Here is an 11,378-nt window from a genome sequence, read left to right on the forward strand (position 1 = left end):
ACACACACGTCCACTCTCGCCCTATCCATTGTTCTCCACCAGTCCTGTACACCTCAAAGCTGGATGTCTATTTCCTGTCTTTCACTGCTTCCATATAACTGAATTAGTGTTATAACACTTGAAAAAATCTTTTGCATATGTTCATATTTCTATTTTTATTGTCATTTTTAAAATCAACACTTGGTAGGCTGTAACTAACATTTTTTGGTGATTTTTTTTTTAATCGATGAATCGGATAAAAACACCACATTTTAAAATACCTTTTTATTTTTATTTAAAATTTACACATTGGGTTTTACAAATATGAACGTAAAACGAAACCTTTACACTGCCACAATGTTTTTTTTAGCTTTTAAGCAGGAAACTTTTGACCTTTTAAAACTTACACCACAAACTGTTTGTGTTTCTTAAAGAGGCAGAACTACTAGACTACCGAGTTATGATCCATTCAGTCTTCCAGAAATTTTGCATTGCATTATTTTTAATTGGTAACAAATACTGATTAAAAAGAAATATTGTTTGTTTATTTTGATCAAACTGTTTTACTTTGACAGTACTTAACACTTGCACTACAACTATTAGCGCTGTTTATCATCTACATTGTGAATGAGGAGTAACGCAGCACTCTTTACACAATAAAACACCGGACACTGTAAGCCTGCAGATAAAGCATTCACACAGAATAACACATTCACACAGAAGGCATGTTTGTGTCTACAAATACAAGACTCTGTGTTTGGGAATAGTTTAAAAAGCGCAGTACTGAACGCCAAGCTCTCAGGATGTGCCATGATGCCTCTGGAGCCTTCTGATTGGTCCAATCTTCTGACATTGATGAGCTGCTTGGAAAAGTTGAAATCATTTGAACACGAGACACGCGAGGGACTGCAAAAGGTGCGCGTGCAGTGGTCAGAAACATTTGTGTATTGCATTCATTCAACTTTCTGCAGTCAATCGCTACAGACCTCCAAACTTCTTATGGCCTTCAGATTAGCTCAAGAACAGTGCGCAGAGAGCTTCATGGAATGGGTTTCCATGGCCGAGCAGCTGCATCCAAGCCATACATCACCAAGTGCAATGCAAAGCATCGGATGCAGTGGTGTAAAGCACGCCGCCACTGGACTCTAGAGCAGTGGAGACGCGTTCTCTGGAGTGACGAATCGCGCTTCTCCATCTGGCAGTCTGATGGACGAGTCTGGGTTTGGCGGTTGTCAGGAGAACGGTACTTGTCTGACTGCATTGTGCCAAGTGTAAAGTTTGGTGGAGGGGGGGATTATGGTGTGGGGTTGTTTTTCAGGAGCTGGGCTTGGCCCCTTAGTTCCAGTGAAAGGAACTCTGAATGCTTCAGCATACCAAGACATTTTGGACAATTCCATGCTCCCAACTTTGTGGGAACAGTTTGGAGCTGGCCCCTTCCTCTTCCAACATGACTGTGCATGTTAAGAAACCGAAGTAGGCCTAGGGGAGACTCAGGGTCAGCAACCGGTGGTTTATCAAGCTGATAGTGGGTGAAAGAGTCCAACCGGGTCTAAACAATGACACACAATGTAAACTGGCTGAATGAAAAAAAAACAAGGTTTCGCGACACAACCTGTAGTGCTTAATCAGTTTACTGTGCTGTACAACAGAAAACACGTATTTACAATATTTACAAATTTCACAAATAAGCCAAACACGGGGCTGGACAACGGCGGTGCTGAAGAAAAGAAAACCAAGTAAAACAAAATGATACTTCCCTAACGCTGCTTTATTTTTAATACATCCTGGACTACAAACAAAAGTGAAACCAAAAACCTGCCTATACTGCGCTTCCCTTACAAACTTAAATACAGGGGGTGGCCCCGCCCCTTTCCTAAGGTGTCTAGACAGTGTGACGTCCTACGTGTTACACAGTGTATGAGCGCGCTCTTTCTTACCTGTCCGAGCCCCGTCAGCACAACACTACACAAACACACACAGCTGTACATACACCTCAATACACCAAGTACTTAGATAGACAAACAAACCACGCGATTGCACACACAAGCAGAAACAAACCGCGCCCGATGCGGTGTCAGTGTCTCGCTTTTATAGCCTGACTCTTCTTCCGGTTAATCTTCCGGGGCGGCGATAGCGCGACTCGGCTCCTCCCGTCAGCGGCAGGTATATGGCATGCGGCCAACTGCATCACGTTCCTCCCAATCGGTTACGCTGTAAACAAAGCCATCATAATAACCAAAATACGTGTCGTGGCACGTAACACGCCCTTCCTCAAAAAAAAAAAAATTATCCTACTAGGATATTTTACACTCTAGAAAGAGCATCAGGTATTTTATTTTCAACACCCTTTTTGTGTCTCATCTCCAAATTTTATTCTTGTATAACCAGAAACCACCTCATTAGCCGTTGATTGTGGTTGTACATCCTAGATAAAAACACAAGGGGATTATGATCTGTGTACACAACTACAGGCCATAGGCTTGAGCCTACGTACACCTCAAAGTGCTGCAGAGCCAGAAGTAACGCCAGTGCTTCTCTCTCAATAGTAGAATATTTTACCTGATGTTTATTTAACTTACGTGAGTAGTAGCAGACTGGATGATTTACTTCATTTTTACCTTCCTGAAGTAATACTGCGCCGATCCCCACACCACTCGCATCAATTTCCAACTTAAAAGGTTTAGCAAAGTCAGGGGCAGCTAGAACCGGAGCAGAACACAACAAAGCTTTCACATTATTAAAAGCAAGTTGACAATCATGAGACCACCTGAAGGTAGCAGCAGGGCTCAGCAATGAAGTTAGAGGTTCTGCAACAGAAGAAAAGTTTTTGCAAAACCCACAATAATAGCCAACCATTCCTAAAAATCTACGCAATTCACGTCGGGTTGTGGGCACAGAAAAATCAATAATGGCCTTAATTTTAGCTTCCAGTGGACAAACAATTCCATGACCAACCCTCATCCCAAGATAAACCACAGTAGCTTGTGCAAATTCACATTTTGCCAAGTTTAGTGTCAAATTAGCCTCTTTTAACTTGGTAAACACAGTTCGAAGAGACTTCACATGACTTTGCCAATCACAAGAATGTATGACCAAATCATCCAAATAGGCTATGCAATTTGGTACACCAGCAAGAACTGTATTAACAAGTCTTTGGAACGTAGCAGGTGAGTTTTTCAACCCAAAAGGCATCACTGTATACTGTAAAAAAGCATCTGGCATCACAAACGCAGACAGCTCGGAAGCCCTTGGGGTTAGTGGGACCTGCCAGTATCCTTTAAGAAGAGCCAACTTTGTAACAAACTGGCCTTACCTACCGTATCAATGCAGTCGTCAATTCGCGGCAGAGGAAATGAATCAGTCACAGTTATGGCATTGAGTTTTCTATAGTCTGTACAGAGTCTAAAAGTACCGTCAGGTTTTGGCACCAACACACATGGTGAGCTCCACGGACTACAGCTAGGGACTGCTAAACCATGTTCCAACAAGTATTCCACTTCCTTACGCAAGATTTCACGTTTGGTGGAATTGAGACGATAAGGATGTTGTTTTAATGGTGTATCCTTTATCACTTTAATGTCATGTTGTAAGACAGATGTCTGTGTGGGCACGTCAATAAATATGGAGGGAAACTCCTTAATTAAAGCCACAATATCTCTACGCTGAAGGTCAGGTAAATGAGCAACCAGCGAGAGACTATAAGACTCAAGAGTTTTTAAAATCTGGGAGTTCATGAGTCTAGCCCCCAACTGGGTTGAAGACTGCTTAACTAAGTGCTCATCAGACTCTCAAGACGCAGCAATAGACACTACTGCTACAGCAGCTTTCTGTCCACCTTGCACAAGTTCAGGAACCGGAAGACCCTCCACAGGCATTTCCCGATCTAGAAATGGCTTCAACATATTTATATGACACACTCGACTCTTACGTGTCTGGCGTATCAATGACATAATCAGTTTGACTTAACTTCTCCTTGATTATATACGGCCCTAGAAACTTTGAAGACAGTGCAGACCCAAGAATGGGTAAAAGAACCAGCACTTTGTCACTCGTTTTAAAATTCATGGGACACTGATCTTTGGTCAAAACACCGCTTCATCTTAGCCTGCGACTTATCTAGCATTTTCTTTGCTAGCTGACAAGCTCTGTGCCACCGTTCACGAAAAGCACTGGTATAATCCAAAACATTCTTGCGTGGCTCTACTTTATTAGACATGAATATCTCTTTTAATACCTTCAATGGGTCTCTTACAGAATGTCCAAAAACTAGTTCCGCTGGACTGAACCCCAAAGATTCCTGAACTGCCTCTCGAGCAGCAAACAAAACCAATGGCACACCCTCGTCCCAGTCTTTTCCACTGTCCATGCAAAACTTCCTCAACATAGATTTTAAGGACTGATGAAATCGTGCTAATGCGCCTTGTGACTCTGGATGGTACGGACTTGACATTTGATGTTGTACCCCTAGCATTTGAATGATCTGTGAAAACAAAGTGGACGTAAAGTTAGTTCCTCTGTCTGTCTGCACTACCCTTAGAAGGCCAAATGTAGTAAAGAACTTTGTAAGTGCTTTAACTACAGTCTGTGCTGTAATTCGGCGTAGTGGAATTGCCTCTGGAAATCTTGTAGCAGTACACATAATAGTGAGTAAAAACTGATTTCCTGCTTTTGTTTTGGGCAAAGGACCTACACAGTCAACCAACACCTTTTCAAAAGGTTCTCCCATCACAGGAATAGGGTGCAAGGGAGCAGGAGGAATCACCTGGTTTGGTTTTCCTACCTTCTGTGCTTTATGTGAGACATGTCAATACTTAACTACGTCTTGGTGTAGCCGTGGCCAGAAAAAATGTTTCAACACTCGGTTGTATGTCTTGGTAACCCCCAAATGTCCAGACCAGGGATGATCATGGGCTACACTCAAAACCAAGTGTCGATACTTTAAAGGAACCACAATCTGAAAACCAGCATCTTTAGTTTCATCTACTCTAGAAGTCCACTTGCGCATCAACAAACCTTCATCTAGAAAGAAAGCCACTTGTTTCTTGTCCACATCATTAATGTCAGGTATCGCAGTAAAGAAGGAGTGTAAACTTTCATCACAATGTTGTTCCGAAATTAATTCATTTCTAGTAACACTTACTAGACAAGGGGCCTGTAAGCAGCTGGGTTTTAACATCTGGCTGAACTAATTCCCCAGAGTTTTCTTGTGTGAAAAATGAGTCAGAAAGATCCAAAACATCACCAGAATATTTTGCTTGGGACCGTGTTACCACACATGAAGAAAAAACCTCTGGAAGTTTCTCTGCCAGATCATCAGATTGGCAATCAGCACAAACCTCAGACACTTCCACTACTGGAACAACTTTCCCACCAGCTAGGTCATTACCTAGAATAAAATCTACACCAGTAACTGGTAAAACCGGCCGAACTCCAACTTTAACAGTACCAGTCACAACACCAGATTTCAAAGACACATAATGCAAGGGAACACAAACATACCCCATCTCTAAGCCCTGGCAAAGAGCATAAGATCCAGTAAATGTGTGTTCTGATAGGGCAAGTAAGCCTTCACGAATAAAAGACTGAGCTGCTCCAGTGTCACAGAATTACAATCTCTTGTTCCTTACCTTCTAAAATAGACACACTACCACGAGAAAGAAATGGTTTGTAGCATTCATCTGCACTTACCACAGACTGTTGAGAAATGGTTTTCACAAACCCCACACCTTTTGGTTGTTTGACATCAAGACCAGAACTCTTTTCCTGTCTCTCCTGCTTTCGTTTCAAGGCAAAACAATCAGCAGCCACATGACCAGGCCTGTGACAATAAAAACAATCAACATTTAATGATCTTGTCCTGTTGCGACCAGGGGAACTCACTGGTCCTGGCTGTTCTGGTTTTGGCTTCTGTTCACCTGGAATTGGTTGCTTAGGTTTAGATAAGAACAATGTTTTGTGTGTTAGGATAAATTCATCAGCCAACATAGCAGCTTGGGACAGAGTGTTAACCTTGCACTCATTCAAATAAACTGAAACTCGTTCAGGCAGACAATTTTTAAAATCCTCTAGAAGCATTAGTTCCCTCATTGTCTCCTGACTGTTAACCTTACTTGCTGCAGTCCACTTATCAAAAAGGAAAGCTTTCTCCCTAGCAAACTCCACATAAGTTTGTGTCTGTGTCTTTCTGAAGTTCTGAAACCTCTGACGATAAGCTTCAGGTACAAGCTCATATGCTCGAAGAATTGCAGCTTTTACCGTGTCATAATCCATACTATCGGGTACAGACAGTGAAGAACAGACCTCCTGAGCTTTTCCAACCAGCTTACATTGGAGTAATAATGTCCACAACTCTTTTGGCCACTTTAGAGAATTAGCAATTCTCTCAAACACACTAAAGTATGTGTCAATTTCAGTCTCTCTAAAAGGCGGCATGAGTGCAATGTGTTTTGTAATGGCAAAAGAAGGGCTCGAATCCACAACCCCTTCTGGAACGGGTACAACTGGAGGGGGAGCTGGAGGCTCAGGCTTAGGAATGGAGAGAGAAGGCAGACTCGGCTGGGTAGAAGACATGGGAGTAAACGCCTTTACCCTCAGATCTAATTCCCTGAACCGAATTTCCCTCTCCAAATCCAGCTCCATACGACGGATCGCAAGCTTTAATTCATATTCAGCCCTCCTTTGCTCCGCACGCTCCTCCTTTTCCAGTTCCATGCGCCTTACGCGCACCTTTACACGGGCACCCTCTCGGGACCCAGAGGTCTGTGGAGAAAATGGTTCGAACCTAGGTAAAGTTGCCTTAGTCTTGGGGAGGTGCAATGTAGACTCCCGTTCAACAGCCTCAACAGGAGTACTTAAGCCAACAACAACTTCAGGGTCAACTGAAGGACCTAACAGATGCAACTCCACCAATTTTTCCAATATAAGCCTTTTAATCTCTTTCTTTACGAGTTGTCTTGGCACAGGAAGTTCAAAATGGGCTGCAATTTCTAACAAATTGTCCTTTCTACAATTATCCAAACACTCAAGAGAGGGAGCACTCACGAAGGCCTGCAGATCAAATGTAGCCATGTTTAAAGCGGTAGCAACTACAAGTCCACGTTACCCAGATAACCTAACCACACACCAAGCACGACAACCACCAAATACACGGGATAGACAAAAAAATAAGGATATCCCGGACGAGCCCCCAATTGTTACGACCCCGAAGTAGGCCTAGGGGAGACTCAGGGTCAGCAACCGGTGGTTTATCAAGCTGATAGTGGGTGAAAGAGTCCAACCGGGTCTAAACAATGACACACAGTGTAAATTGGCTGAATGAAAAAAAAACAAGGTTTCGCGACACAACCTGTAGTGCTTAATCAGTTTACTGTGCTGTACAACAGAAAACACGTATTTACAATATTTACAAATTTCACAAACAAGCCAAACACGGGGCTGGACAACGGCGGTGCTGAAGAAAAGAAAACCAAGTAAAACAAAATGATACTTCCCTAACGCTGCTTTATTTTTAATACATCCTGGACTACAAACAAAAGTGAAACCAAAAACCTGCCTATACTGCGCTTCCCTTACAAACTTAAATACAGGGGGTGGCCCCGCCCCTTTCCTAAGGTGTCTAGACAGTGTGACGTCCTACGTGTTACACAGTGTATGAGCGCGCTCTTTCTTACCTGTCCGAGCCCCGTCAGCACAACACTACACAAACACACACAGCTGTACATACACCTCAATACACCAAGTACTTAGATAGACAAACAAACCACGCGATTGCACACACAAGCAGAAACAAACCGCGCCCGATGCGGTGTCAGTGTCTCGCTTTTATAGCCCGACTCTTCTTCCGGTTAATCTTCCGGGGCGGCGATAGCGCGACTCGGCTCCTCCCGTCAGCGGCAGGTATATGGCATGCGGCCAACTGCATCACGTTCCTCCCAATCGGTTACGCTGTAAACAAAGCCATCATAATAACCGAAATACGTGTCGTGGCACGTAACAGTGCACCAGTGCACAAAGCAAGGTCCATAAAGACATGGATGACAGAGTCTGGTGTGGAGGAACTTGACTGGCCTGCACAGAGTCCAGATAGAACACCTTTGGGATGAATTAGAGCGGAGACTGAGAGCCAGGCCTTCTCGTCCAACATCAGTGTGTGACCTCACAAATGTGCTTCTGGAAGAATGGTCAAAAATTCCCATAAACACACTCCTAAACCTTGTGGACAGCCTTCCCAGAAGAGTTGAAGCTGTTATAGCTGCAAAGGGTGGACCGACGTCATATTGAACCCTGTGGATTAGGAATGGGATTTCATTTAAGTTCATATGCGAGTCAAGGCAGGTGAGCGAATACTTTTGGCAATATAGTGTAGCTGCAGACATAGAAACAGACAATAAAAACAGACAATAATAATAAAATAATAAAAACAGGGAGAAGAATACCTCATCACTCAGTATTAAATGCCAATGTGTATAAAAAGGTCTTAAGGTGAGATTTAAAAATAGGAAGAGTCGGGGCCTGCCTGATGTTCAGGGGCAACTCATTCCAAAGTTTAGGGGCTGCTACTGAAAAGGCACGATCGCCCCGTCTCTTCACCCTAGATTTAGGTAATGTAAGTAAAAGCTGCTCACCAGACCTGAGAGACCATGCTGGACTATATGGCTTTAAAAGGTCAGAAATGTATTGAGGTGCTAAATTATTCTGGGCTTTGGAGGCCATTAACAATACTTTAAATTTGACCCTGAACTGTACAGGGAGCCAGTGTAAGGATGCTAAGACAGGAGTTATGTGTTCCCGTTTACGTGTTCCCGTTAAAAAACGTGCAGCAGCATTTTGGACCAGTTGCAACCTTGCAATCGAGGCCTGGCCAACACCAACATAGAGGGCATTAGAATAATCAAGCCGACTTGAAATAAAAGTGTGTATAACCTTTTCAAGATCTTTTTTTGTTAAAATCGGCTTGACCTTGGACAAGAGCCTGAGTTGAAAAAAGCTAACTTTGACAACAGAGTTAATTTGCTTATCCAGTTTAAAATCACTGTCCAACAAAACACCCAGGTTTCTAGCAGTTGGTTTTACATAAAATTTAAGGGAACACGTCTCAGGGAAAGGGTCAACACAGGCTCCACTAGGTCCAAATACCAGCACTTCAGTTTTAGTCTCATTAAGACTCAGAAAATTTACTGCCATCCAAGCTTTTACATCCTCTAGGCATTCCAAAAGTGGTGTTAAAGTGTTAAAGTGGTGTTAAAGTTAAAGTTTATCCCTCTGTTTCAGAGGAAGATAAAAGTTACTTACAAAACACAAAAGTATTTGTGTTTTGTAAGTATCATTACCCTCCTGACACTGACTAGAAGCTTATTATCTTTTGAAGTCAGATAATTAATTAGATGTATTGGAGTCAGATATTTATAAATTTAAAACTCACTTTAAGTTGCAGCTGCTGCTATTTCTCTCCTTGTTTATAGAAGAGCAGCGGCCTAAGATAATATTGCTTATTGATAAATTTCAGTCCTTTTTTATATAACTGTTGAAGTATTGTAATTTCCTGTTTAATATTCAATTGTGTTCTTCGACTAATCATACTTTATGGTCTTATACTTTGTATTGTGCTGATGCATGCCGGGGTGCAGGTTCGATTCTCGGGCAGGGCGCTAACCCAGCCACTGACCAGTTAACTCTCAGTGCCGGTAATAATGAGTAATAATGTGTAAAATTAACTTGGATTTCTAATAACTCAAATGAAAAACAATACATATACAGAATAAAAATGCAATAACATCAACAAAGTATATTTTGTAGAAATTACAGTATTCATAACATTACATACATAGAGAAACTCCTTATCTTGCATTGAATTAAATCAAGAATATCATTCTCGAACAACACAGGAGTGAACATTTTGCTGATTTTAAGAGCAGAAACGTTTCTGCGGTCTAACAGTTGTTACTTCAATATTGAATTAAAAAGGTTTATTCTTTGTCCGAGGTGGGACTCGAACCCACTCAAACTCAATATTGCTGGCAAGGGGGCTTCCATTTTGCGCAAATATAGCTTATAACCTCGTTTTTCTGAATTAATAATAGTAATAATAATAATAACAGTAGAGATACTTATAAATCACTCTTAGCACTCTTTCTCTCCTTTTTACCTCCTTTCTAGTGCTATGTCGGTACTGATGAACCGGCTCTGTTAGGAGAACTTTGAATGAATGTTGGGGGACATTTTTCCTTTCTGTGGTAAATGCATACTGCACAGATAACCCAAACGGTAAAAGTTCAATCAATAACTTTTATTAAAGATTTTCTAGAGCACTGGTATCTTGTCCTGTATCCTGATTTTTAAAAACCGAATCAATTTATAATCAGTTTATAAATTCAGTAATAACTCGTGGAGGCCACTAGATGTCACTGTGTCCTCTGTTTCATACAATCGTAAAGGTTTTTTTTTAACAAACTCAACACTTTCATAGAGCCTCGTCAAAGCAAAATGACTGTAGGTATAACTACATTCCGTAGAAACATGGCGCTCGTGGCCTTCGATAGCTCAGTTGGTAGAGCGGAGGACTGTAGCGGATTTACTCATAGAGATCCTTAGGTCGCTGGTTCGAATCCGGCTCGAAGGAACCCTTTTTGATCAGGTGCAGCACATGGCGCTTTTTAATGACCTCTGTCTCATAAAAGATATGGTGGAAATGAAGCTTTTGTGTTGTATCAAAACAAAAATTACATCAATTTACTTTTTAGTACTAAAGGATACTAAACACCAGCCGCGTTTTTAAACGTTTGAACTGTACATGGGCTGTATGGGTGGTTCCTGTAAAGCCACATGTTTCTGACGCCCTCTAGTGTTTGGCTGCAGTACAGTTTTCAACCCAACCCATTCCTATGTTATTCAGTGACACTGGTGTCAACCTTTCTTTCCCTCAAATCAAATTGTTGAAATATTCAAAAATCAAATGTTATCTCACATCGTCCTTTCTTATGCTAAAATAAGTCTTATATGAGTTATTTGGTGATACACAGGAAGGCGTGATGAAATGATGGACTGGTTTATACATGTCAGTCAAGCTTTATGAATACTGAGCCCTGTGCAGCTAAATCTTGTGGCAATTCAGTAGCAAAAACATGTCTTGGTCTGCTGTAAACTGTTGTAGCACCCTCGGTGGGGAGAGTGCAGTATGTATGGTATGTTGCAGTATTTTTCGCATTATGTCTGGTATGTTGTGTTATTTGATGTCTTAGCAAGCTACTTGTACAGATATCATAAATAGCAAACTGACATGAGTGGACTAAGTGAGGGTATACACCAAGGCAGTTAACACTTGCTAAATTTCATAATCATTTACTTTTGACTATAAAGTTTAGGTACCAGTTGAAGTTTCATCCATTTTTGGAAACTAAGTA

General features: G+C 41.7%; 1 protein-coding gene and 1 non-coding gene across 3 annotated transcripts; one reads left to right on the plus strand and one right to left on the minus strand.

The window, feature by feature from the left end:
* Positions 1–298: 298 nt before the first annotated feature.
* On the minus strand, positions 299–7,956 carry LOC131358974 (uncharacterized). Of its 2 annotated transcripts, XR_009205715.1 has the most exons (3): positions 7,650–7,956; positions 1,917–7,261; positions 299–1,528 (listed from the first exon to the last, which is right to left on the minus strand). XR_009205715.1 is itself a non-coding variant. In XM_058398450.1 (2 exons), exon 2 carries the CDS (start codon positions 7,045–7,047, stop codon positions 5,578–5,580), a length of 1,470 nt encoding a protein of 489 aa, XP_058254433.1. In that variant the 5' UTR covers positions 7,048–7,261; positions 7,650–7,956; the 3' UTR covers positions 1,535–5,577. The 2 variants fall into 2 exon arrangements, 1 of the variants encoding a protein (XP_058254433.1); XM_058398450.1 differs by lacking the exon at positions 299–1,528 and having other exon boundaries at positions 1,535–7,261.
* Positions 7,957–10,507: 2,551 nt separating this feature from the next.
* Positions 10,508–10,597, plus strand: trnay-gua (transfer RNA tyrosine (anticodon GUA)). The gene is given in 2 exon segments: positions 10,508–10,544; positions 10,562–10,597. It is a non-coding gene; the product is annotated as a tRNA-Tyr (tRNA).
* The last annotated feature ends 781 nt before the right edge of the window (positions 10,598–11,378 follow it).

This window comes from Hemibagrus wyckioides, linkage group LG09 (genome assembly GCF_019097595.1).
Source record: "Hemibagrus wyckioides isolate EC202008001 linkage group LG09, SWU_Hwy_1.0, whole genome shotgun sequence".
In the NCBI taxonomy this organism is placed as follows: domain Eukaryota; kingdom Metazoa; phylum Chordata; class Actinopteri; order Siluriformes; family Bagridae; genus Hemibagrus; species Hemibagrus wyckioides.